The sequence below is a fragment of the Giraffa tippelskirchi genome, chromosome 3, assembly GCF_054371585.1.
Source record: "Giraffa tippelskirchi isolate mGirTip1 chromosome 3, T2T-mGirTip1v1.2.pri, whole genome shotgun sequence".
Classification (NCBI taxonomy): domain Eukaryota; kingdom Metazoa; phylum Chordata; class Mammalia; order Artiodactyla; family Giraffidae; genus Giraffa; species Giraffa tippelskirchi.
The window spans coordinates 189,854,120-189,880,511 of record NC_137277.1 but is presented as its reverse complement, the minus strand read 5'-3'; the positions used below and the strand labels follow the sequence as shown (position 1 = coordinate 189,880,511).

Below are 26,392 nucleotides of genomic sequence, written 5' to 3'. Positions count from 1 at the left end.
GGAACTGGAACGTTGATCCTTCTGACTCTGAAGCTAGACGTCACTCCGCTTTGTGGGGCTGCTGCTGCTGGTGACTATTCTGACAGTCCCCCCTCTGCCCTGTCCTTCCATCTCCAGTCCCACCACATCACTTGCGCCTTGACATACTCTACTTCCATTATCAACATGTCTCCAAAATTCTACCCAAAACACATGTTCCAATCCATCTTATTTGTTGCCACTCAAAAGCTGAGCCCTGAAAACATGCTGAGCCAAGAAGACCTGGGCGAGAAGGCAAAGCACACTGCCCACACCAGCTCGGCCCACAGGCTCAGATCAGAGCCCGGCCGGGGTCTGGCATGGATGCGGCCCCACCTTCTTCCGGTCTTCTTCGTTCTCAATGGGGTCCACTGCGCAGCAGGGCTTGGCGTAGAGCATGAAGTCGAAGCGAGCGTATTTACAGAAACCACAGGCATTGCACAGGAAGGGGTCCTTTTCGTCATAGTTGATGGATCTGAAACAGCAGAGTACAGGTCAGGGGGCAGCAGAGGGCGGAGCGGAGAGGGAACGGATGCGCCACATCTGCAGACGCTGGGAGCCCATGCAGGGCTCTCGGAGGGGCAGCAGCAAACGGGTGAGGACGACTCAGGCAACCAGGCAACCATAAAAAGGAGACCAGAACTAAGCTCGGGAACCCCACCCCATCCACCACCCCACAACTCTCCCCCGCCCTCTCCTCCTGCATCTGTGAGCTCCATGCTCTAGATGCCCATAATCCTCCACTGTAAGGGCTCCACACAGCGGAACTGCCCACACTGAGACTCCTCCTGAGAAATACAGGGACTGCACCTGACCTGGGAGACAACCGCTCACCCACCTGCATTTGTGACACTGGTAGACATTCTCCCCACAGTTGCCGCAGACCCCGGGGTTGGCGGGGACCGAGGCACTACAGCGCGGGCACTGCAGGGTCTCCGTGGAGGCCTGGTAGTTCTCATAGAAGTCTGCGAACTCAATCATCAGGTTAGAGGCCACAATGGGCAAAGGTAGGTCAATCTTCACCTCTGTCTGCCCAGGGGTCAGCTGAACCTTCTTGGCTTTGTGCCAGCGCGCCGGCCTAGGAGAAACAGTATCAGACAGACGGGTAGAAGGCCTGAGAGACTCTCACAAGACCTGCAGCAACGACAGTGTGATGAGACAGAAAGAAGACTGTCCCTACATGTTCTCCCAAGACAGTGAAATGGTTATTATAAGGAGAGGGACTCTGTCAAATAAAAGCAATTTAATTTTAAAGATATGTTTCCACTATTCTTTCTCTTTTGAAAAAAAGGGTAGAACATACAGGCACTTTAAGACATCATATATCATTTCTGAGGTTCCAGAAAAACAAGGGAATGTATATCAAGGGAAGACGTTACTCTGAAAGTATGCCACGTTGGAGCCTGGACTCCCAAGAGGCTCCATGATAATTTAGAGGTAATTATATTAATACAATTAGAGTTAATGTTTACTGAAATTTTTACTATGTGTCAGGCTCTGTTCTCAGCAGTTCATCTATTCCAACACATTTATTTAACCCTTAAGAGAACACCCTGAAAGTAGACTTCTCTGCATTTTACAGATAAGAAAAGTGAGGCTATGTAAATTCTCCAAGGGATGTGAACCACAGCCTCACTCCAGGCTGTGAGGGCTTTACCAGCAGCTGAGCTAACTCTGCACAAGAGAAACCAAGTCCACCTCCTCCAGAGGGGGCTGGTCATCCCGATGAGCAGCTTCCACCTGCAGGTCCCCAGAGCTAACTCTGCTTTTCACAGGACAAAACCTGCCTTAAAAAGCAGAGCTCCCGGTGGCCATTTGTTCACGTGGTACATGCTAGCTTTAGTCTGCCTTTAGAGTAACACCAGTACTTCCATTCTGAGCACCGAGCAGCACTCACTGCAAGTCCTGGCATTCCAGTAGCCTCTACCCATATTCTCTGCCCAACAGCGATGCCCAAGTCTTCAACAAGTGGTCTGTCTCAGGAAAAGCCGACACTAACCCATGCTAGTGTCTTCTTTGGCCCATACACACCATGCCTCATTCCAGACACTGGGACAGATGAGCTAGAAAGATCCAGCGTCAGCATATGTAGACAAAAGGCACCACACAGAAATGGAACGACTTCATACTAGAGAAGCTCCTTGAGAACTGCTGCCTGCTCCGTGAGCAAGAGAACAGTATCTCAATCTAACAAACAACTACTTCCCGTACAGAAGAATCTATATGAAAACAGAGCCGCTCTATTAGCATGGGTATGAGAAGCCTGGGGTCCCCAGCATTCAAATTCCCTTCAGACTGCTGAAGAGCTTAGACTTCGAGGGCTCCAAGAGACACAATTTCAAAATAACATTCGTCAGCATCCTTAAGAGCTGGCACTGCACTTCTGCCCCCCAGTCATGACCAGAGTCGTAAGAGGACATACTAGGACTCCAGGAATGTGCCACTTGACCTGACCCCAGCAATCAAAGTCAACACCGGGTGCTGAGCTTCGCAGGCCTGCTGCCCCTCTCCAAGACTAAAAAGCCCATACTTGTTTTTCAGCTCCACGATAGCCTGCACGGTCCGGTTGTTGTAGTAGAGGTTGATAGTTCGCACCATCTTCGTCCGTTTCAGGTCCCCGATTTTCACAGTCACTTTGCTGATGGTGTGGCTGCCAATGAGCTTCACAACCTGCTGGGTGGTGGTGTACCGCGTATCCACTTTAATGGAAGACAGCTTGATGTACTAAACACAAAGGGACGCCCAGAACACTGTGTTAGTGCGAGGTCAACAGCTCATCTGGCCCTCTTCAAAACTCATCAGTGTAACCCACTCTTTGTCCATGGATGAAATTTTGATTTAAGGTAGCTGGTCACATAAGAATTCACACCATCCTGACCCATCAGTGGGAGAGGGACACCCACGTAGCAATATCAATCTCTAGAAACCAGAGACCCGCCGAGCCCAGAAGCCTTAGGACTATCCACGTTAGAGATGCCACTTACACAGAACGGCACTTCTGGATTGTTACACACCAGGCAGGGGTCGCTCTCTAGGTAATAGCCGTCAAACTCCACCAGGCCAGACAAGGTGCTGAGGAGGAAAGCAGTCTCAGCATTCGATTTTCATTCTAGAAAGCATGGAGCTTCACGGAGAAGTCAGAAGAAAATCACGGCTCACTATTCCCCAAGGGGAGCCCCACCCCAGTGAGAACACAAGGAAATGTGAGACATCCCAGCAGGGTAGTCTCAGCAGAGATTTCAACTGACTGACGTTAGGTGTTTCCTATTTCTGATCTGTTCTGAGGTCAGGGGAATCCTAAATATTACATTAAAATTTGACTCAAGAGTCACAACTAAATTTACTAAAAATCATTAAATTGTTTACTTGAAAGGGGTACATAATGTCCCATGTAAACTGTACCTCAATAAAGTTCGGAGGGGAAAAAATAAAAAAGAACAGTCGCTAACAAACCAGGGAAATAATAAAAGATTTTAATCAACACTTTCTTGCAAAGGTTTTTTTTTTCTTTTAAATGCAGCTATTTCCTGTAAACTTGTCTTACGTGATTCAGACTTAGACCCTTGAAACCAGAGACCTTCTTAAATCACTGCAGATCAAATCCTAATTCAGCAGCTACAGCTGAGCACCTTCTATGCACAAGGCCCCAACCACAAGGGAGGAATTTGAAGACGCACTAGCCAGGAGTGCACTGATTGATACATACAACCCTGTCAGTGTGGAAACAGCAACCGCACTGTTGACTGAGCCTCTAATAGGAAGAAAACAGAACTCACTTGTAAATGTTGGAGTTTGGATGGTTGGTAAGAATATGGTTTTGAGTCCGAAGAATCTCCACAGCCTTCTGTGAATATTCTTTCAACTGAAAACAGAAGTCAACAGAGGACCAGAGTTAAAGCCCAAAGGAAAGTCTTACTAGAAAGTTTTCCTCCTCTGCTTTCTAGCTGCTACTGCCCTCAAAGTACCAGCCCTCGTTCAGAATCATGCAAAGCTGAGCCTAATTCCTAATTGTTTAAAGGATTCTATCTTCTTTAGAAGTTTTCACAGTCTTAGTAGCAGCCATCTTTTCACAGCTTGTGGAGGAAGAGAAATGTTATTATTATGGAGAAGCTATGAAATGATTTATCTCCCTGCAGAAATACTTTTGGATGTGTGATCAGGACAGCCAGGAAAACCAGAGGACCACACTTTTCTCCCCAAGCAACTTTAATGAGATGCGTTTTCTTCCCCACTTGATGTACGTCCACCGGCTACGCCAAATTCAGACTGTGCTGTTTTGCTAGTGTGTATCATCTCGGTGACATACATATTGGGAGTGCTCAGTATATACTTAAAAGAGATCTCACCCATATGCCCCATGTAGGTTAGTCCTAAAGTTCTTAATTCAAGAGAAAAAAAGTTAAATGTGGCAAGTTAGACTTTTTGACCATCAATCATCTATTACCTTCTTCTCTGTCTGTGGGGTTTTCAAGGAGAAATATCCCAGTAGGTCCACAAACTGGGCAGCCTTACGACCGTAGGCTGGGAGTTCTGGCCATATGGACCACATCAGGTCGAGCAGCAGCTCCTGTTGAGATTTGCTAGAGTTTCTGGAGATAAATGACAGTTCATTTTATCAGTGGCAAAAAACCCTAGGGGCCCCTTTATTTTAATCAACAAGGCCCAAGTACTGTTTTAGTGATGTGCCTCTTTCCCCACAACTACGGGTTCAGTCTGAGTGGCACTACTGCTCTTAAGACAATCAACTCTAACGCACAATCCTTTCCTGTCTTCAGCAGGTGGCTTATTCCCATCTTCCAACATCGCTCAAGGGCAGAAACTGAGTTTTGTTAGCCTAAAGAGTCAAGTGTGGTCATCTAACAGACTTCTAAACATAGTCTTCTTGGTGGAAAATAGATCACCTCGTCCTTCTGACATTAAATAGCTAAGAAGCAGGCAACTCGATGAAGAAATCTGCAATAGTCAAGAGGATTCAGACTGGCGTAAACACTGATACCGCAACCTCGGGTATGTACCATAAAGACAAGACAGAATTATGCCACCCACTCTGGTCCCAGCCCCACGCAGCCTGCTAAAACCAAGCCCCAGGCCCTACCTATAGATGTGCAGTGTCAGGCAGTGGGCCTGCCAGCGCACCGAGGAAGAGTTGGACTCCAAGAGGAAGCAACGCAGAAACTGCACCAAGGTCTCCTTGTCCGCAAATTTGTTCAGCTGGTTCACCAAAGCTGTGCACAACTGGTCCTCTTGGCTGCCTGAGCTCTCACCTGCAAGATGAGAGCAGGATTGAGGGCTGAAGACAGGAAGAAGTGGTCTAGGGTCCTCAAGTGGAATGAGAGGGGATGCTGTCCGTGTCTTAGAAGTTTTTGCCAAAATGGTTATAATTTGAAAACAACTTTGGATCCAGTGGAGAAGGGACAGGCTACCCACCCCAGTATTCTTGGGCTTCCCTGGTGGATCAGCTGGTAAAGAATCTGCCTGCAATGCAGGAGACCTGGGTTCGATCCCTGGGTTGGGAAGATCCCCTGGAGAAGAGGACGGCTACCCACTCCAGTATTCTGGCCTGGAGAATTCCATGGACTCTATAGTCCATGGGGTCGCAAAGAGTCGGACACGACTGAGCGACTTTCACTTTTCAGTTGTTTACTGGGGGACAGTCAGCCCCAAATAAAATAATGCTACCAATAAAGCACAGGATAAAGTGCACATACAAACCTGGCACTGAGCAAAGATAATCACACTGGAGAAGCAATTTCCTTTCAAAACTCTGCTACCTAATACCGTACCGTCAACACTGCTGCAGACCTGCACAGAGGTATCTGAATAATTAATGGGGGAATGTGAACCATCTCCACACCTGTCTCAGGCCTCCAAGGATCATGAAAAGCAGGGACACAGCAAAGCTTTCACCTTTCTGATGGCAAGGAGTCAGCCAAAGATGACTACAGCATCCATCTATAAAGCAACTACCAGCTTACAAGGCACATTTATTAACATAGCTTCATTTAATGCTGACAATCGCTCCACCCTGGGCTAGTAAAAATGTTCAGCACACCTCTGGCCTTTCCCATTAGACACTTGGCATGGGAAGTCACACTCTTCTCGGTGTCACCTTGAACATAACTGAAATGAGACCAAGAGCAGACCCTGGGGGGCACCTGAGTTTTAGGTGTCTATAAAAGAGGGTGAAAACCCTTTCAGAGGAAGGGGATGAACAGTGTGCTCCCAGAGAGATGAGACCACATCACCCTCATCACCAAGGAGGTGGTCCTTACCCTCTTTCTCCTTCTCCTTCTCCTCCTTCTTGCTCTTCTTCGTGGATGACTTGGGCTGTGCTGTGGCTTGTCCAGGACCGGTGGCCGTGGGGGCAGAGGACGAGGCAGTGCTGGAGGAGCCCGCCGAGGCCGCTGGCGCAGTGAGCGCCTTGCTGCCACACAGGGCACAGGACAGCAGCTGCAACAGCACGGGGGACACCCCCTCGTCCACCAGGAAGCTGACTTGAAGGAGGAAGTACAGCACAGCTGCAGGCAGAGGGGACAGGGGCTCAGCTCCGGGCGACTCCCACGGGCACGGGGGCGGCTGCTCCAGACGCCAGGCTGCCTCCCTCCTCCCTGCCCGAGGGCTCCGCGGGGGGTCTCCCAGAAGGGTTCACAACTGTGGAGATCCCTGAGGGGTCCTGCAGCAACGACAGAGACTGGCTCCCAGCCCCTACTTCTACAAAGATGCTGACTCTCCTCATCAGCAGATCCTGCTGTCCTCCCGGCAGACACCTGCCCCGTGCCCCCACAGTACCCCACATTCTGTCTACGGGCCCTCCTCAGTCTTGGAGTCTTGTCTTCGTTGCTGGGCAGAGTGCTGTCTGTCTAGCTAGCTTGCTCATGGCTGTCTCTAACACCCAGTCTAACGCTTGGCCTACAGGGGCCTCAATGACTAGTTCTTGAAGGAATGAATGAGTGAAGAGCAACCAAATGCAGAGGCGCTGCTTACAGTCGTCCTTGATGCAGAACTTCTGCCAGTTGCTGGTCCGCTGGGCAGCAATTTCGGCACAGGCCTTCAGGTGCTCCATCTGCAGCAGAGACCGGGCAGAAGCAGTGACCCACACCTGCCGCCTCCAGGGTCCTGTCCCCGGCTTTAATTACAGACCCCTGTCCCCTGTGCAAGGCTGCCCTCATAAACCTGGGACCGAGGCCCACACACTCCAGCCCTTACTGAGACTCCTTCATTCAACGCCCTCACTGCACACAGGCCCTTCATCTTCAGGGGCCCTCCAACCCCTAAAATAATGCAGCATCAAAGGTAGGCTGGGACCAAAGACACTCCAGTCCAGTTTATTTTTTTCTTGATAAGAGCACTATAGTAAGAGCACTGAACTAGGAGTCTTTAATACTGAAGATGTTCTTTCTATTTTCCTATGCAATCATGCACTTTATAACCCAAAGTCAACTGATTTTAGGTGGGAATACATCATTTCTATAGTACTCTGGGACAAAAAGGAGAGATGCACAAATCTCGGGTTGATCCTGCCCACAACATGAGCAAATGACACTGGGAAGAAGCCCAAGTGAAGCCTCCTCACCAGAGGAGCCACTGCCCAGTGAGGGCGGGGACGGGGGGAAACTGCGGACCCTGGAGCCAATTACGCGTGCCACCGCGGTCGGGTGTGATGGATCGGTCCTGATCTGGGAAGCCCTGTGTGCACGGCCCCATCCTGTGACCCCCTGGCTAAGCCTCATCACACGCCCTCTCCCTGTCCCCCCACCCCCCACCACGGCCGTACCAGGCTGATGAGCGTGTCATACTGCAGGGCGGAGCCGGAGCTGGCCGTAACCACGCTTGCCCGGAGGAAGATGCCTTGCTCCTCCAGTAGCTTCTTGATCCCTCGCACGTGGGAGTCCAGGGTGTGCAGATCGCGGAGCTGGCGGTACTTCTCCTTTGACCCGCAGATGAAGAGCAGAAGTTTGCGGACTTGCCGGCGCACAAATGGCGTCTGCTGGATCATCAGGTACTTGAGGGGAGAAACAACAGTCAGGGACTCGGGGACTGTACCCGCACCGGCCACGGCACCCCGGGCTTCAAAGTAAACACGTGAACCAAGCTGCATCCTCACAGCTGAGCTAGTTTCTGTATTCCTTACAAGGACCAGGAGAAAGAAAAACATTAAAAAGGGAAAAAGGGCAATATTCCTGCTGTTCCTTGTGGGAGTACTTAGGAATCTACAACGAGGCTGGTCTCCACTCCAGTCCACCCAGAGTGAAACTGTAAGGAAAAAACATTCAGAATCTCTCTTTCAGGTTAAACAGGTGGGCAAGAAGTTGGGTTGCTGTACCTCTACAATCTGAACTGGTCATTTGGGGTTTGCTAACATTGTTCTTCTAGAGTTAACCTCAGTGGTGCTTTGTGGGTTACGAAGCTTTGTTCTCCAGGCTCCAAACCCAGCCTGCTCTGCGGTATCCAGTCCAGAATCAGGGTGCCTGTGCTGCTTCTCCGCAGCAGCTCCCTCGCAGGTCCTGGCGGTGGGCAGCACTAGATGAGGATACCAGAAGGCAGGAGGAGAGGAGGAACCTGCGCCTTCCCGTCTACCCGCTGTCCCAGCAGCAGGCCTGCACCCTGCAGCCCCCAGCATCTCAGTAGTCAAGAACAAACCAAGTCCAGGGGGTCCTGTTCTTTGGCTTCTTTCAGAACCCCCAGAATCAGCCCCCTCACATCCCTTCAGAGCTCCTGGGGTCCCACAGCAGCCCCCGTCAGATCCACCAGGGCTCTCCTCTTCACCGGCAGGGCTGCCGGCAGCTGCTTCTCACAGTCACTACCTCTGCGTTTCCTCAGCGTTCCCTTGTTATCTTCTTGGTTCTTCAATAGCTGTTTAACCAACTCCCTATGTTAAAATCTCTCAGTTCACTTAACTAGTATACTTTCTATTTTCCAGACCGAGTCTAAGCTCTTAAATGTGGCCACTGTCACCACGTGTGGGGGAAGTCAGAGGTACAGAATCAGAGCTGAAGTGGACGGCCTGCTCTGATACACAGCTTCCACAGTTTCACCATATGGTACACTCTGGAGGAGCAAGACCTCAGTGTGGGAGGGGCTCTGCCGGGGGAAATACCAGGAGAGTTAGGGTGCAAGGGGGCCACAGAGGCAGTCACATCGCATGTCCTCTCCTCGATTGGGACCCTCACTTACCTCCGAGAGAAAGTAAAACCATGAATGATCAAAGACAGGAGGTGGGATTCGCGAGTTGGTGTCGGCGATCTTTTTGATTTGGTACGGCAGTCTCAGCACCATCTCCGTCAGAAGCTGAGTATAGGCCTCAAACACATCAGCAGCATGGCCCTGGAGAAGAAGATGTGTGTAACAGCCATGACTGAGAATTTTCCGTGACCACAGCTAGGAACAAGGCTGGTCTCCTGCTCAGCAGGAACACGTTATGCTGGAGATGGTAACGGCGTCCTCCAAAGCTGGAGCCATCACTGACTGACAGTTTCATTTACAAACCCAGGAAGACCCTGGGCTCTGGGGGCAATGCCATCACATGCAGAGCTTATAGCGGCAACAGATCTCACCGCTCTTAAAAAGTTCTAACATTTCACTCTGGTTTTTGACACTGGATTGATTTTATTCTCCTTACATAAAAATGAGAGCTAGAACAGGAAAAAACTGAAGAAACAGTAAAGGAAAAGGATGTCTGACTTTCTATGAGAGATGAATTCCACTCCCTAGAACCAAAGCTTTCCATGATGAGAGAAGTATTTCTGTAAGAAAGAGTGTGCCAGGGATCACTGAGAGATTCGTGGCCAGGGGGAACCACAGCCACTCTACAAACTGTGGACTCCCCAAGAGAGTCTGCCAGAGTCAGTGCGCCATGCGGTCAATCCCCCCCATTACCAGATCTATACCAAGCACTGGAAGTGTGAGAGGAATAAAACAGGGTCATGATGTGAGCCTGGAGGGGAAGACCCCACATGTGTGGTCAGGGTGCTCTGGGACCCAGGGAAAGGCTCAGCCTGGAGAGTGGCAGAGTGTATGCTGTGGAAGGACCCAGTGCATGAGCTGCGTCTTAAAAAGTGGAAAGTGAATGTCTCTCAGTCGTGTCTGACTCTTTGCGACCCCATGGACCATAGAGTCCATGGAGTTCTCCAGGCCAGAATACTGGAGTGGGTAGCCCTTCCCTTCTCCAAGGGATCTTCCCGACTCAGGAATCAAACCAAGGTCTCCTGCATGACAGACAGATTCTTTACCATCTGAGCCACCAGGGAATCCCTTGGAACTGATGAGGGACAGAAGGGATGCAGGGGAGGAAAAGAGCTTCAGAAGGGATGGCATGTACCCTGGGGGCGGCGCAGAGATCAGCGGCGCTGCAGGCAGGAGTGTTGTAGATGATAAAGAGTTAAGCAAATAGCTGCATCCACCAAGAACTTTTTGGCCAAAGAGCTATGGAAAACCACCAAAGGGTTATACAAAAAGAGAAGGACATGCTCAGGTTCACATTTTCTGTGCTGTTTTACTTCCACCCTCTTTAAGGCAGTTCTGAGTATGCAGTAAGCAGCACACCCAGCCCAGGCCATCCTGCTCTGCTACGTGGATTTAAATGGGATCGAGGGACTTCCCTGGTGGCCCAGTGGCTAAGACCCTGAGCTCCCAATGCAGGGGGCCTGGGTTCAATCCCTGGTCAGGGAACTAGATCCCACATGCTACTACTAAAGATCCTGCATGCCACAATGAAGACCTGGTACAGCCAAATAAATAAAATTAAAAAAAATAAAAATAAAAATAAATGGGACCGAAATGGGGGTGATAATCAACATCTACCGAGCGCTGGGACGTGCTGGGCACTGTGCTTCCCGAACGTCTGAGGCTCCCCCCAGCTCTGCAAAGCAGACACGCTGCGTGTGCTCATCTTCCCGACGTACAAACGGAGGCTTACTGAAAGTCAGACAGAGCTTCTCCAAGCTTCACGGCGGTGAGTGGGAACGCCCGTTCCCAGGGATGTGTTCCCAGACTCCTCCAACCGGAAAAAGCCCATCTTCTAAAGCAGAGCGCTAATGGGCCTCTGGTGACAGCAGGGAGTCAAGGACATCTGTGGCTCCTCCGGTGCTGCTCCGGGGGGTGACGACACGGAGCCCAGGGGGCGGGGGAAAGGAGAGGCTCACTGCCCGGGGAAGGCCCTCACCTTCACATACTGGCGGAGGAAGAACGGGCTCATGTCAGGCGGGGACGACGTGGTATGTGGTTTCAGCAACTGGCTGGTGGCCACAGGCTCCTCGTCGCTCTGCTGGCTCTTCCAGTGCTCCAGCAGGGACTTGAGCACGTGCAGGCAGTAGTCCACAGCCCCGGAGCTCAGCAGGGCGGCGGCCGTGGCACTCGAGATGAGGGAAGACGACTGCGGAAAAGCGGGGAGAAGCTAAGAACGGCCAGTAGACCAGAGTGCAGCCCAGCTGAGTCTGTAGTAGGAAACGCGCTCACAATAGTCTGAGAATTAGCTGTCGTGAAAGTGAGTCCATCTCTTAATTTAAAAGTTTCCCAACAAGCTCAAACGTTTCCCCAACTCTTCTGCACAACAGCATGGTAAGAGAAAATACACACCAGTTCCCAAATCTAATCTCCCAACACATACATGCCAGAGGCCAAGGAGGCAAGAATTAGGTAACCCTTCCACCTGAAGGGGAGAGCTTTTCTCTTTCACCTTGGGCATCTAGAAAAGAAGCCTATTTATTTTAAGAAGAGAGAAAACTTTTCACTATAGGCATTTCTCTGCAACCCCACTCTCCCAGTAGGGGCTCTTCCCACAGAACCACCTTCCAAGGGAGATGGGGTGAGTGATCACACGAATAAAAAGGCAGGGGAAAAGCTACTGTAAATAAAACCATTAGGAGAGCCTTGCAAATCCCAGCAGCCCCCACAGCTCATAAGCTCATTAAGATTGGATGCAGTTCAGCCTCCATTTCCACCTTCTCTGCTTTGTGTTAATCTCCTTTCCACCACGCACACACTGCTTTCTCTCTGCTTTATTACCATACCTTATAGCAACATATAGCAGGGGAATCCTCTTAGCCACTCTGCGGCTTGCAGAACAGTCTCCTGCTTTTCAATAATGGAACTTCCAAACCCTTTAACCCCCTCCACTGGAGGGATTGTTGCAAAAGATCAGAGCTTGGAAGGGATTCTGAAAAAGGTGGGAGCTTTGCTCCTGAAGAGGTGACAGCTTGGACTCTTCCTCCTCCCGAGCGCCAACAGCCTTCCTCGGTGAGAGAGGTCTGTCGCCCCTGCCCGCCGCCCTGGCACCAAACACACCGTCCTCCCTCCTTCCCCGCAGCCACGAGCCCAGAGCAGCGCACCTCGCACACGGAGGACTTGGGTCCGGACTTGGTCCTGGACATGAAGACGCTCAGGAGCCGCATCAGCACCAGGTGAACCTCGCTCAGGGCGCTGCGCTCACTCTTCCTGGAGACGTCCTGCAAGCGGGGGACCAGGGCACCAAGCTGGCTGTGACCCGAGGCGTCTCCTCAACGAGACTCCCTCACGCCTATCAACGCTAATGCTTCTCACGTGGAATCACAGCCCAAACGAGCTCCAGTGCGCCTGGGGTCTATACCTGGGCGCTCTAGAGCCTGACACACCTAGGAGGCCAGATACACACAACCCACTTATCATTTTCACCTCATGGAGCTACAAAAGGTCCACAAGGGCAGTGACCTGGTCTTGCTCCTCATTTATAGCCAGATCCACAAAAGGATGCCTGGGCCAAAGTACACACGGAAAACATTTCTAATGGATCTGTAGAACTGGGGGCCTCAGTGGAGGGTCACCCCTGCAACTCAGTGAAGTTTCTCTAAGAGAGGAAGGAAAAACTGAAAACTGATCTCACACAATGACTCTCAAATGTCACCTTCTTGTCCATGCCAAGTTCGGCAATCAGCTGGGAGAGCAGGTTGTCCAGGGCCCCCTTGTCTTTCTCATCTTCTCCGTCCAGATCTGTAGTGAGCATCAGAATGACCTGCGAGTCGACAGAGAGGCAAAACATGAAAGCCAATCCCTAAAGAACAACTCCAAACACCAAGTGTTTCACATGGAATCCCAATCCTCCTGCCTGCCCTGTCACCTGGAACTACAGACCATGGAAAGGTTCGAAATCCTAAGGTAACGAAACGTGAAGGGTCCCGAGTCAGAGAAATCAAATGATGGTATATGCTACCCTTGGCAACACAGAAAACGTTCTGCAAGAAGCCTGCACAACTAACGGACTAACCGATATGATATCCAATCCAAATGGCTTAAGATACAGCACTGTGCTGTGCTAAAGAGCAATTCTGCCTAAGAGGAGGGCAGCTAGCAGACCTCGCTCTATTACTGACATCAAGAAAGAGATACTAGACAGTCACTAAGAGTCTCTGCAGCAGACTTTTGTTCCTGGCTCTGTCAGTAACTAGCTGGGTGGCTGTAGGCATTACTTTTAATTCTCTGATCCTTGGTCTTCTCATCTATAAAATGAAGGGCTGTAACCTGCAATTTAAAGTTATATTCCATTATTCTATGACCTAATACCAAACAAAGTCTCACAGAGCCTCGGCGGGAGAACTGTGAGCATGCTTAAGGATGTCCACCTATGATGTGACAGACTCAGGTGACCTGCGGGATACCTGCATGTATGGGATGGCCCGGACACCTCCGACACTTCGTAACTGGGGCAGAGTTTGCAGTAGTCTCTCCAACAGCATCAGACGGACCATGTGCAGCCTAAAAGACCAGGGAAGATACACAAAACATGAGCTCATACACAAACACTAACCAGCTGAATATAGTTCTTTCTTCCTGCCAGCAAAATAAACAAGGAACCTACTTCTTAGGAACAATCCTAGCATTTAAGACATGCCTTTGGAATACTATTAATAGCAACTCAGAAGGAAAAATCTCACTTTGCTAGAGTGGAGCCAGAGTATCTGTTTCAAGATACAACTGACGGTACTGAAAACTTACTTACAGGAAAGCTAAAAAATATTGCTCAAGCAATCAGGTCCTTGCTGTTCTCACTACTCAAACCTTCAATAGTAGGCTTTATGGCTTTTTTCAACGCGTGGCCCTATTCTGCTTCCAGGCATTATTTTCTGGAATCCTCCCATCTACACATTTCGTATCATTCAGCTGCACAGTGACCTAGCCCTTTCCTCTTGCTTCCCAAGTCATTAGGAAGGTTAGTCACTGCTCTGCCCTCTCACAGCATAGCCATCCTTTTTCCTGGTATAAAATTCAATCTCAACATCAATACAAGAACCGTGAGCCCTTCCACATACATAGTTGGCCACTACCTTGCCTTCTTCATCTGCCAATACACAACTGGGCTTCTGCAGTAAATGTGCGTGTCTGCATCTCCAGTGAATATGCCAATTCAAGAGGACCGACATGGGCCTTCCCTGGTGGTCCAGTTGCTAAGAAGTCACCTTGTAATGTGGGCCACACAGCGTGGTCCCTGGCCTGGGAAGACCCCATATGCTGCGTAGCAACTAAGTCCGTGAGCTACAACCACTGAGCCCACGGGCCCTGCGGCCCGCGCTCACAACCAGAGAAGCCACCCCACCCCTGTGGTGTGAGAAGCCAGCACACCACGCTGGAGCGCAGCCCCACCAGCCACAATGAGAGAAAGCGCACGACAGCAACGACGACCCAGCACAGCCGGAAACAAATACGTTCTTAAAAAAGAATGTTACCCTTTAAAAAACAGAGGCCCACTATGAAAATTAATTAGGGTGTTGTGAACAAGCTGGGTGGCAGTCTCACCTAACACAATCTTACACAGATCAACAGTGCATTTGCTGAATCAATTAATGGATTTACTCTCATAATTAATAAATCATTTTGCTTCATTTTACTTTACGGACTGTGCGTAAGAAGCCACGTGGCTACACTTTTTTTTAAGTGTGATTGTCATGTATTACATACCCTAACAGGCATCCAGAGTATTTGCAAAATAATAAAAGCCTGTATAAAAATAGTCTTGAATAATAAATGGCAATCATCCTAAAAAGAACTTGAAAGAATGAGCTAAATGACCTTCACAATACAGTAATACACAAAAGCCCATGCATGCATCTTCGAATAATTAGACCAGCTCTGTGGGGACTATAAATGAATAAAAACTGCTGAGGAACCAATGAGGTACCAGTGACAAAAGATGAGATGGCAGCAACAGCTCAATATTTTTAGGATAAAACATACAAGTTTTACATGAAAAGATGCTCAACATCACTCATTATTAGAGAAATGCAAATCAAAACCACAATGAGGTGTCATTTCACACCAGTCAGAATGGCTGCTATCCAAAAGTCTACAAGCAATAAATGCTAGAGAGGGTGTGGAGAAAAGGGAACCCTCTTACACTGTTGGTGGGAATGCAAACTAGTACAGCCACTATGGAGAACAGTGTGGAGATTCCTTAAAAAACTGGGAATAGAACTGCCATATGACCCAGCAATCCCACTGCTGGGCATATACACCGAGGAAACCAGAATTGAAAGAGACGCGTGTACCCCAATGTTCATCGCAGCACTGTTTACAATAGCCAGGACATGGAAGCAACCTAGATGTCCATCAGCAGACGAATGGATAAGGAAGCTGTGGTACATATACACAATGGAATATTACTCAGCCATTAAAAAAAATACATTTGAATCGGTTCTACTGAGATGGATGAAACTGGAGCCCATTATACAGAGTGAAGTAAGCCAGAAAGAAAAACACCAATACAGTATACTAACGCATATATATGGAATTTGAAAGATGGTAACGATAACCCTATATGCGAGACAGAATAAGAGACACAGATGCATAGAACAGTCTTATGGACTCTGAGGGAGAAGGTGAGGGTGGGACGTTCTGGGACAATAGCATTGAAACATGTATATTATCATGTGTGAGGCAGAACACCATTCCATGTTCGATGCATGGGACGGGTGCTCAGGGCTGGGGCGGTGGGATGGCCCAGAGGGGTGGGATGGGGAGGTGGGTGGGAGGGGGGTTCGGGATGGGGAACACATGTGGACCCATGGCTGATTCGTGTCGATGTGTGGCAGAAACTACTACAATATTGTAAAGTAATTAGCCCCCAACTAAAATATATAAATTTATTAAAAAAAAAAAAACAAGCATAGAAGTTTTGAGACAGGTTAAAATCCTCAGATTTGGAAAGCGTGCATGTGAATATACACACAAAGCAAAAAGTCAACATAATGAGCAGAGTCTTGACCTGGACCATGATCATGCCAGACTACTGACTTTTCAAACTCTTAAGATAGAGTTTTTTCAAGAAAAAAGATTACACACTGTACCAAAAATTACAATTTCCTCCTCACAACTTAAAGTAAAAGCAATTCAGTTATTATATTATTTTAAAAAGTCACTTAACAATTCTTTAATTAACTTATTCCTGAAAAATAAACTTAACTTAAAACAACGTCAGCAAATTCCATTAGCAATATGGGGAGGTTACCTAAATTGACCCTCCAGCTAGAAGTACCTGAAAACAGTAAAAATACGTAACATCATTTTAGAAGTGATGAGTCTCAAGAAATTTCAAATGATCACAATTACACAGTATATTCCCCAGCCACAGTAAATTAAACTATACATCAATAGCAAAAAAATAATTATAAAATCCTCAAATGTTTGGAAATTCGGCAACATATTTCTAAATACCCCATGGATCAAAACTTTAATCACAAAAGAATTTAGAGACCATTTTGAACTAAATAGCAATGAAAATACAACATATCAAAATATGTGGGCTCCTGTCAAAATAATAGTTAAAGGGAATTTTAGAAAGAAGTATATAGCTTCAAATAAATATTGAAAAAGAAAGGTTTTTTAAAATGGATGATTTAACCTTCCATCTTAAAAAGCTTAAAAAAAAAAAATGGAAAATTAACCCACCACCAAAAATAAGATAATAAAACGAAAAAGCTAGTAAGAGAAAAAAGGAAACAATAAAGAATAGAAATGAAACAGAAAGCAGGCGTACAATAGAGAACAATCTAAGCCAAAAATTGGTTCTTTGTAAAGTTGAAAAACTGGTTCTTTATAAAGTTGGTGACTTCTAGCAAGACTGACTTTTGGGGGAAAAAAATTTGTTACCAATGCTAGAAATGAAAAAAAGCGGTATCATCACAATTCCTAAAGACATTAAAAGGATGATAAAATATATTATGAACAACTTCATGACAATAAAATGAACAAATTCCCTGAAATGCACAACCTACAAAAATCGACACATGAAGGAACAAAAATAATTCTGTATCATTTAAAGAATGAATCTATAACTAAGTCGCCTCTTAAAGGAAGTCTAGATCCAGATGACTCCACAGATCAATTTTTCTAAGAATTTATAGAGGAAATAAAACCAATCTTATACAACCTTTTGTAGAGATCAGAGAAAGGGGAAACATGTCCTCACTTACTTTACGAGGCCAGAATAACATGAATACCGACACCTAACAAAAATGTTTCAAAGAAGAAAAATTACAGGCCTGAATAAAATATTAGCAAATCAAACCCAGTGATACAAAGGATAAGATACCATGATTAGGTGCCCCCAGAAGGTTGGTTTAATAATGGAAAATATCAATTACTGTAATGTACAACCTTAAAAAGGATAAAGGAGAAAAGACATATAATCAACTAAGTGCAACAAAAGCAACTGGAAAGCTTCAAAAACCAATTCGAGATAAAACTGTTGGTTGTTCAGTCAACTAAGTTGTGTCTGACTCTTTGCAACCCCATGGACTGCAACATACCAGGCTTCCCTGTCCTTCACTATCTCCAAGGTAAAATATCTCCCAGCAAACTAGGAACAAAATTTGATAGAGGACATCCTGGAAAACCCTCCAGTTAACATCATACTTAACAGTAAAATGGTCAACCTTTTCTCCTGTGTCTGGGAATGAGGTAAGGTTTGCCACATTACCACTTCTGTCCGACCTGATACAATAAAGCAAGAAAAGGCAATTAAAAGGTATAAAGATTGGAGAGAAAAAGTTAAATGTCATTATTTACAGAAGACAGGATTATTCATGCAGAATTTGTGATAAGAATTAATCTAATAAGCAAACTCATAATTAGCATTAGTCTAATTATCAAAATCTATAATTAGAATTCAAGTGAATTTAGAAAGATCACTGAATACAAATTTAAAATAAAAGCAATAAAGACCTCACCAGCAATGAAGAAATTATTAGGTCAGGGGATGAATGAAGACAAAAATCCAGAGGGGTGAGCAGCGCCCTGACGCTGATTTTAGGACATCTGGAAAGCTGAGGCCATGATGCCCTGAAAGCAACTTGGGCACCGGGTTGCCAGGACCTTACAAGGCATGTGGAATAGGGGAAGGACACCTGGAGTCTGCCCCAGGTGGGGAGGGCCTTCTGTGAGAGCCTCCGGAAAATCCACAGAGGAGAACACCTGAGTCTACAAGTGACAGAAACCTACCACTTTCCCCATCCAGGAGCCTGTGAGAAAAATCAGCTGACTCAAACCTCGACACTGAGAGAAAAGCAGGAAAAAGAGAATTAGCTGCTGAAATATAGTCCCGTTTATATATTTTTTCCGTTTAGTTAATACTTTTTGTGTCTTATTTAAGAAATCTTTGCTAACCCAAGTTATGAAGATATTCTGTCTTCTAAAACCATTAAGTTTTCTGTGGTGACAAAGATGGGTGAGATTTGGGGAGAGGGTTCAAGAGGGAGGAGATACATACGTATAACTGACTCATTCTATTGTACAGCAAAAACTAACACAACCTTGTAAAGCAACTATACCACAATAAAAATCAATAATGACAAAATAAAACCAGGAAAGTGTTATCTTCTGCATTTAAATCCATAGTGCAACTGACTTTTGTTTATGATCAGGTCATAAAATGAAAAAAAGACTCATTTTATTCCATATTAATTTCCAACCAACCCACTGCCACTGACTGAAAAGACGATCCCTTCCTCCACTGTACAGAAAGGTCACCTGTGTCATATATCAAGTGACCATGTATGTGTGAATCTGTTTCTGAACTCCATCTACTTTGTCTATCCTTGAACCAAAACCCCACTGTCTCACTGAACACAGTTGTGTAACAGGCTACGGTTGTGCAGCCCTCATAATTCTGTGGGTTTCTCTGACACTGCCTTGGTTGGCCTTAGTCTTTTACTCTTCCAAATAAATTTTCGTATCAGCTTGTCGATTCTTATACATACAATAAAGCCAGCTGAGATTTTTGACTGGGATTATACTGAACCTGTATCAATTCAGAGACAATTGTTATCTTTAAACAATGAATCTTTCAATCCATAAATATAGTATATCCCCTCATTTATTTTCTCTCAACTAGTTTTCATATGCAGAAATTTATCTACAAGAAGATACAGCTCTTGGTTAACCTTTAGTTTTGGGTTAAGTACGCATATTGAAATGATTAGTACAACTATTACAAGATTGGAAACTGAGTGAACAACTTCCAAACTTGCAAAGGTTGGGGGAGGGGTTGGAGAGCAAATCAACCCCAAGAGGGCTACAAAGAAGACATAGAAACACAGAAACAAGCAGAACAAGGAAGCACAAAATAAACTCAAATAGATCAGTAATTAACATCAGTTAGAAGCGAACTTAACTGTTCAAAAGTTAAGCAACCATAAAAAGCAAAGAGAGACAAGATTTAAAATATTTCAAAGAAATAAACTTTAAAGAACCAAGAATCACAAAGGTTACATTACCTGAACACACGTAATTAACCTAGAAATCACATTAAGAGGAAAACAAAAGATTAAACAGAAAATGCCTTTTAGGTGAAACAGTTAAAAAACAAATCCCAGAAAAACAAACAATCCAATCAAAGAGTGGGCAAAAGACCTAAACAGACATTGCATTGCTCCAAAGAAGAATACAGATAGCTAATAAACACATGAAAAGATGCTCAACATCACTCATTATTAGAGAAACGCAAATCAAAACTACAAAGAGATATCACCTCACACTAGTCATCAAAAAAAATCTACAAACAATAAAGGTGGGAGCGGATGTGAGAAAAGGGAACTCTCCTGGCTGTTGGTGGGAATGTAAATTGATACAGCCACTATGCAAGACAGCACGGAGCCTCCTTCAAAAAGCAGGAATACCACCACCATTCGGCACAGTAACCCCACTGTGAGGATACACCCTGGGAAAACCTAACTGAAAACGGCCCGTGTGCCCCAGTGTTCACTGCAGCACTATTTACAACAGCTAGGACAGGGGAGCAGCCCAGACGTCCACTGGCAGGTGAACAGATAAAGCAGCTGTGGTTCATATACACAATGGAGTATTACTGAGCCATAAAAGTGAACGCAACTGAGTCAGCTTTAATGAGGTGGACGAATCTAGAGCCTCTTATACAGGGTGAAGTAAGAAAAAGAAAAACAAATATCATATATTAACACATATACATATGGAATCCAGAAAGGCAGTACTGATGAACCTATTTGTGGGGCAGCAATGGAGACGCAGACATAGGGAACAGACTTGTGGACGCAGGGGGTGGGCGTTAGGGTGGGACGAACGGAGAGTAACGTGGAGACACACACACCACCGAATGCAAAAGACAGCCAGTGGGGATTTGCCGTGGGACTCAGGGAACGCACACCGGGGCTCTGGAACAACCTCGAGGGCTGGGGTGGGGTTAGCCTCGGTTAACCGCCAGAGGCCATCGTCCTCAGAGGGGTGCTGTAGGAGTGAAGTGGAAGCAGGATGCAGGGAGGAGAGGAGATGCTCACTGATGCCCTCTCAAAACGTCTCCAACACCTGACCGCTTCAGCTACCTCTCTTCCTGATAGAAATCATTCAGTTCAAAATACTGATTCCTGCACTAATGTGGTAACTATGGGCCACAACAAAATTTACCAAACATTACATCACAAGTGTGTGTGTGCTCAGTTGTATCCAACTCTTTGCAAATCCATGGACTGTAGCCAGTCAGGCTCCCCTGTCCATGCAGTTTTCCAGACAAGAATACTGGAGCGGGTTGCCATTTCCTACTCCAGGAGATCTCCCTCACCCAGAGATCAAATCAGACCTCCTGCATCTCTTGCACTGGCAGGCGGATTTTTTTACCACTAGTGCCACCTGGGTACATTCTTGGGGTTTTTTTCTTCCTTCTCTTCTATTTCTCTAATCTCCTCTTAGTTAAGAATACATTCACTCCACCAATCCAGTACCAAATACCACCAAAATTTTTAAAGGGGTTGGATGAGGAATTTTATGGATTACTTTCAAATTGCCAAATGCCTCACCAGGGGTATTTCTAGACGTAAACTGACATTTGCTGTCTTAATTCTCCACTACCTAACACACTGAACAAGGAGTTACTGCTAGTATTACTTAATACCTGTCACTGTTGAGCCTACAACAGTGCCATTTATAAAGAGAATGCTACAAGATGAGTCTATGGTTCATGATGAAAGAAGAAAGATTTGAGTAAGCAGGACACATGTTTTTACGACAATCACTATAAGGGATACAGGCAGGCCTTATGAGAAAAACCACTTTATATTTTCTCTGCAACTGACTTGATACAATGGTAATCAGGACCAGGAGACAGACCTAGAGTGCTTCTTACCATTTCTAAACCGCTTCTGAGTCTATCACCTTCACATTTCAAAAGAAATACACTACTTCACCACTCCACCTCCCGCAACTGACCCACCACCCTAATCCTCAAACACCCTCCCCCAGGGAGTCTCCTGCATGCTAGTGGCCAGGTCCTGACCTGTTGCTAGCGTGGACGTCTCCTTCCCCTTCCCCGTCCCCTTCTCCCTCGGAGCCATCTCCTTCCTGGTGTCCGGTGGTGGTGCTGATGGCGCCAGTGCTTGAACTGACACTTCCTGGTCCAGCTGGATGCCCCTCCGCCGTGGCATCACCATAAGCACTGCTCCGGCCAGACACTAGAGGGAAATGGTTTAAAACGTGCAAATCAACTCGCAGAGCCTGGTGAAATCCAGTGCATTCCGAAGCTATCTGACTGGTAGCTTTAGAACCATTTTTTCTTTTATGTGAAGCTCAATAAGGATTGATTCACGATGTCGGCCCTGTGGCACTCGATGACTAATGACTTTCTGGGCACCTGAAGGACGTAAGATCCACCCACAAGACTAATCTTAATCTCAGGTGCTGATATAGTTCCATCTCATATTTCAGAGGAAGCGTATACTGATATGGGACTCTAGAAAATTATCAGCTACTCTGCATCTCTTTCACAACAAAATGTTCATCTCCAGTTTTTAAACAAAGCCTGATTTGTTAAGATCAAACCAAAATGGCGTTGTCATGCTTCCTCATTTTAGAGCCCCGCCCCCTCCAGCTGGCACAGGTGGCCTGCTCTATTAATACACCAGACTGTTAACAGCAGGACTGCCCCAAATCTCTTCCCCCCAGCAGAGAAGCAAAGACCACAGCATGACTGATTTCAAAGTCATACCATAGTTGTCTTAAATTAATTATGATTTGGAATTATGTACATCATTTCTTTCTTCCACTAACAGATTGTTAAACTTCCCTCTGCTAAAACCAACCCCAGGACCCAGGCAGGAATTCCTATTCTGTCCCCGTCCTCTGCCCAAGGAGGTCAGAACCTCCAGCCACATTACCACTGTGTTCGCCAGCCACTGAGTCCACGGCACTGCCCCCGCTCTCCGAGCCCACACTGCCCCCGTGGTCAGCAGGGGAGGTCCGCAGGGTGGAGCCGTCCGTCGCGGCCGTGCTGCCCTCGTCGTCCGAGGCTGGAGCTGAGAGAGTAACGAGAGCTGTTACAGGAAAAACCCCTTCTCGGGGCGAAGGCAGCAAACCACACAGAGCGGTGGACACAATGCGGTTTAGACGTCCTGTCGTCCAAGGAAAAAGGGAAAGATCTGCTTTGCTGGTTAATCACTAACAGGAACACACACTCTACATGGTGCATTGCACACAGTACTTAGACAGAAGTGAAAACCCAGTTCACTGGGCATTTCCTTCGCTGTTACGTCATGGTGCGAGTAAAACAGTGCAGAGATTCAAGAATCTGTGACATGGACCGTTTTCTAGCTAAAATGCTTCATGGTCACCCTAGTCCAGGTGTTACTGACACCTGCAGAGATCAGACACTAGCCATTACCATTCAAAAGCATAGATTCTGGATTTTCAGGAGATTCGTTTTGTAATCAATTTACGCTAATGCTAGGAAATCACTTATCATGAGCTCCTGAATCAACCTTGGTTGTTTTTTTTTTAAATCAGATGGTCCAGAGGGAAGCTCACTGGGAAATTTCAAACTTCCTCATCAGATGCTAATAATGAAGCAAGGAAATTCCCCAGAGACAGCCACAGCATCCAGGATCAGGGCGGAGCTGAGACAGGAGGAAAATGCTGGACGAGATACACGGGGGAGGAAAGCCAAGACAGCCAGACAGCACGGCAGGAACACAACCGGCACCGCACAACAGCGACCGCCAAGCCTGAGATGACAGCAACACAAGAGACCTAAGGGAAGCAACAAGCCACGGCAGCAGGTGAGAGGGGACAGCCGATTTCTCCCTTTCTCAACTATGGAGGATAAGATGCCCCAAAACAAGAAAGAAAGGACAACACACAAACACGGGGACACATCAGTCTGAAGATCCTCAATCAACCCTTAGATCACTCAGAGGGCTGGCTTCCCAGGAGACTGTTCAGATGCTCCATCGTCCTCTATTCGGTCCAACTCTCCACGCAGGATTTTTTTTTTTTAATCAAATTAGGAACGAGATTGAAAGTAAACACAAAATGAAGTCTGAAGATTTCCTATGCGTTTGAATTGTCCATAAAAACCCTACCACCCAAGCTCAGACCCCTGGTGGTAACACACGCTGACCTGAAGCTTTCACTCCGCTTCTTGTAGCAGATGAAGAGGAAGTTAAAAGGTATGTGCTCCGTTTCTTGTCTCCCTTTTGATACTGTCTAAGATGTTACAACTCTGGTGAAGAAGCCTGAAAGCTGTGATTTCAGCCCTAAAGCCGGTCAACCTGCAAGCTGCTCTCCTGGCCTTTCTGGGGGAATCAGCTGAAGCCAGGCAGCATGCAAAGTGGAGGGAAGCGGAGCCATAGCGTCTTTGCCGAGCTGCAGCGCTGGCCCTGCCGCGCCCACATTTCTAAAGCCAAGGCAGAAGCAGGAAGTCCAGAATGGCCTGTCAAAGCAGCTGCCCGTTACACTCTCACAGCACTGGAGACGCGGCCCGAGGGTCCTGGGGCCCTGAGCCGCGCTCCTTGCTGTGGACAGTTACCTGATGCTGTGGTGTCAGAGAGGGTTCCTGCGTCCAGAGAGGAAGAGCTGGGTGCCTGGCCGGACAGCCCCAGGCTCTGCAGGCCCAGGGCACTGCTGCTGCTGCCTGGGAAACAAGTGGAGAGTGAGCATGGCGTCCCCGCCAGATCCCATCCACAGCGCTGCCTCGGCCGCCGGCCGCCCTCAGAGCCTGAACTCACCAACGTGTGACCCACTCTGGCCTAGAGGAAGTTACTCAACAGCCACGGCTGTCCACCCACCAACTCCAGTTACAGAGATGGTGGAAGGCTTCCTTCAGCTCAGGCAGGACACAGGCTGGAGGAATCTATCAAATTCGGGAGGAAACAAGCCAAAAGACCAAACCACCAGAACCATGAGATCGGCCCCCAGCTCAGTCCCTCTCACTCTCCACCTGTGTCTGTACAGCTCTCACCCAGATCGCCCTCTCCCCAGGTCTGGGGATAAGCTAAGTCAGCTGGTTATCAGTAACTGCCAAACCCGCTTTCCTGTGCAAGGCCAAGGGGCCGCTGTGTTCCTGGTGTTGCCTTCTACCTTGCTGGTCCTGCTGCAGGCTCAGGGCAATGGCTAGTTCAACCATGGTCTCGTCATCTGCGTCAGGCGGGATGTCCAGCATGGGGGGGAAGCCCTCTGCGCCTGCCAGCAGGGCCTCCAGGGGAGAGGGGTTGCCATTGTTGACATTCTCCGCTGTCTCCAGGACCATCGACTCAGACTGCAGAGAGAAAGCCCCGTCAGTGTCCCGTGGCCCACAGGAGCGTGTGGAAGCCCCCTGGATGAGAGCCGGAGAGGAGTGCTGAGGAGTCCCCGCCTGCTGCTGGACTCACCACCATCTCAAAATCTCCATGGTCCACCTCACTCTGCTCCTGGCTTTCCTGACGGATGTGACCACCATTCGGGATCCCTGATGACTGCATTTTCTCATCTGCGTCATCATCGTCATCATCATCCTTGTCTCCTGAGGCAAAGAAACCCCCGTCACCTGAAGGCACTTGGGCATGTGGTAAGACAAGCTACGGAGCAAACAAAAGCCAAGACAAGCTACCAGCTAGCACCCTGTGCCTCAAGGGTAAATTCCAGGGGGCCAGGTCCGGCCTGGTTCTCTTGCTTTCTGGACCCCGCGGGATCTGGGAGGCGGGGGCTGGCAGTGACAGCTGGCCCCACTTGGGATAAGTCTTTTCCGGCCCATGAAGGAAAACAAAATCGAAAAACCCTGGATTCCATAGAGCAGAAAAATCTAAAACCAGCAGACCCCAAGAGCTCCTGTCAACCCTCAGGAGACCTTGGGCAAGACAGGGAAAATACTACAATTGAGACTGCTTATCTGCTATCAGTCATGGCAGCGTGGAATGTTATTTTACTTTTTTTCTCCCCAGAAACAACTGGGTCCGTGAGATTTTCACACCACATAATTATTATGAGACGGAGAAGGCAATGGCACCCCACTCCAGTACTCTTGCCTGGAAAATCCCATGGACGGAGAAGCCTGGTAGGCTACAGTCCATGGGGTCGCTAAGAGTCGGACACGACTGAGCGACTTCACTTTCACTTTTCCCTTTCATGCACTGGAGAAGGAAATGGCAACCCACTCCAGTATTCTTGCCTGGAGAATCCCAGGGGCGACGGAGCCTGGTGGGCTGCCGTCTATGGGGTCGCACAGAGTCGGACACGACTGAAGCGACTTAGCAGCAGCAGCAATTATTATGAGAAGAGCCAACTGAAATGCGAAACCACTGGATGAAACTGAGGACAGCAGTACCCCGACCAGCTTCGGTGTGAAGGGGCGAGGCCTTCTGAAAACGGAGAAGCCTAGGTTAGACTCCTAATGGTCGGAAGAGGGTGGAGACCTCGCCTTCTGCTTGATGGGCTGAAAACACAGCTGGATGTGGCCTTAATTGGAAACAAACTACTTATGGACTGGAGATTCTCCTCAGAGAAAAGATGCACAAATCGTTGCCTGGCTCATCAAAGACTTAGATAAGGTGAATGACATTCAAGGAAGGTTATCTGAAGGTCATGAAGCTGCATGAGCATCTCTAGACCTGCACTGTACCATAAGTAGCCACAGCCAACG

The 26,392-nt window shown here is 47.6% G+C and overlaps 1 protein-coding gene across 5 annotated transcripts in view; it reads right to left on the bottom strand.

Moving 5' to 3' along the window:
- UBR4 (ubiquitin protein ligase E3 component n-recognin 4) overlaps window positions 1-26,392 on the bottom strand; it is a 132,923-nt gene that overhangs the window by 41,317 nt on the left and 65,214 nt on the right. For 4 of the 5 annotated variants that reach the window (XM_081574939.1, XM_081574941.1, XM_081574940.1 and 1 more), the window contains 20 exons: window positions 25,146-25,276; window positions 24,856-25,033; window positions 24,305-24,409; window positions 22,659-22,796; window positions 21,782-21,956; window positions 13,647-13,743; window positions 12,896-13,003; window positions 12,345-12,461; window positions 11,180-11,389; window positions 9,193-9,342; window positions 7,793-8,020; window positions 7,003-7,081; window positions 6,291-6,536; window positions 5,114-5,282; window positions 4,463-4,607; window positions 3,795-3,880; window positions 3,003-3,090; window positions 2,549-2,742; window positions 857-1,096; window positions 355-493 (listed from right to left, as the gene is read on the bottom strand). In XM_081574939.1, coding sequence (XP_081431065.1) covers window positions 355-493; window positions 857-1,096; window positions 2,549-2,742; window positions 3,003-3,090; window positions 3,795-3,880; window positions 4,463-4,607; window positions 5,114-5,282; window positions 6,291-6,536; window positions 7,003-7,081; window positions 7,793-8,020; window positions 9,193-9,342; window positions 11,180-11,389; window positions 12,345-12,461; window positions 12,896-13,003; window positions 13,647-13,743; window positions 21,782-21,956; window positions 22,659-22,796; window positions 24,305-24,409; window positions 24,856-25,033; window positions 25,146-25,276 — 3,023 coding nt within the window. The remainder of the gene's footprint in view (window positions 1-354; window positions 494-856; window positions 1,097-2,548; window positions 2,743-3,002; window positions 3,091-3,794; window positions 3,881-4,462; window positions 4,608-5,113; window positions 5,283-6,290; window positions 6,537-7,002; window positions 7,082-7,792; window positions 8,021-9,192; window positions 9,343-11,179; window positions 11,390-12,344; window positions 12,462-12,895; window positions 13,004-13,646; window positions 13,744-21,781; window positions 21,957-22,658; window positions 22,797-24,304; window positions 24,410-24,855; window positions 25,034-25,145; window positions 25,277-26,392) is intronic. The other variant, XM_081574943.1, reaches the window with a different exon arrangement.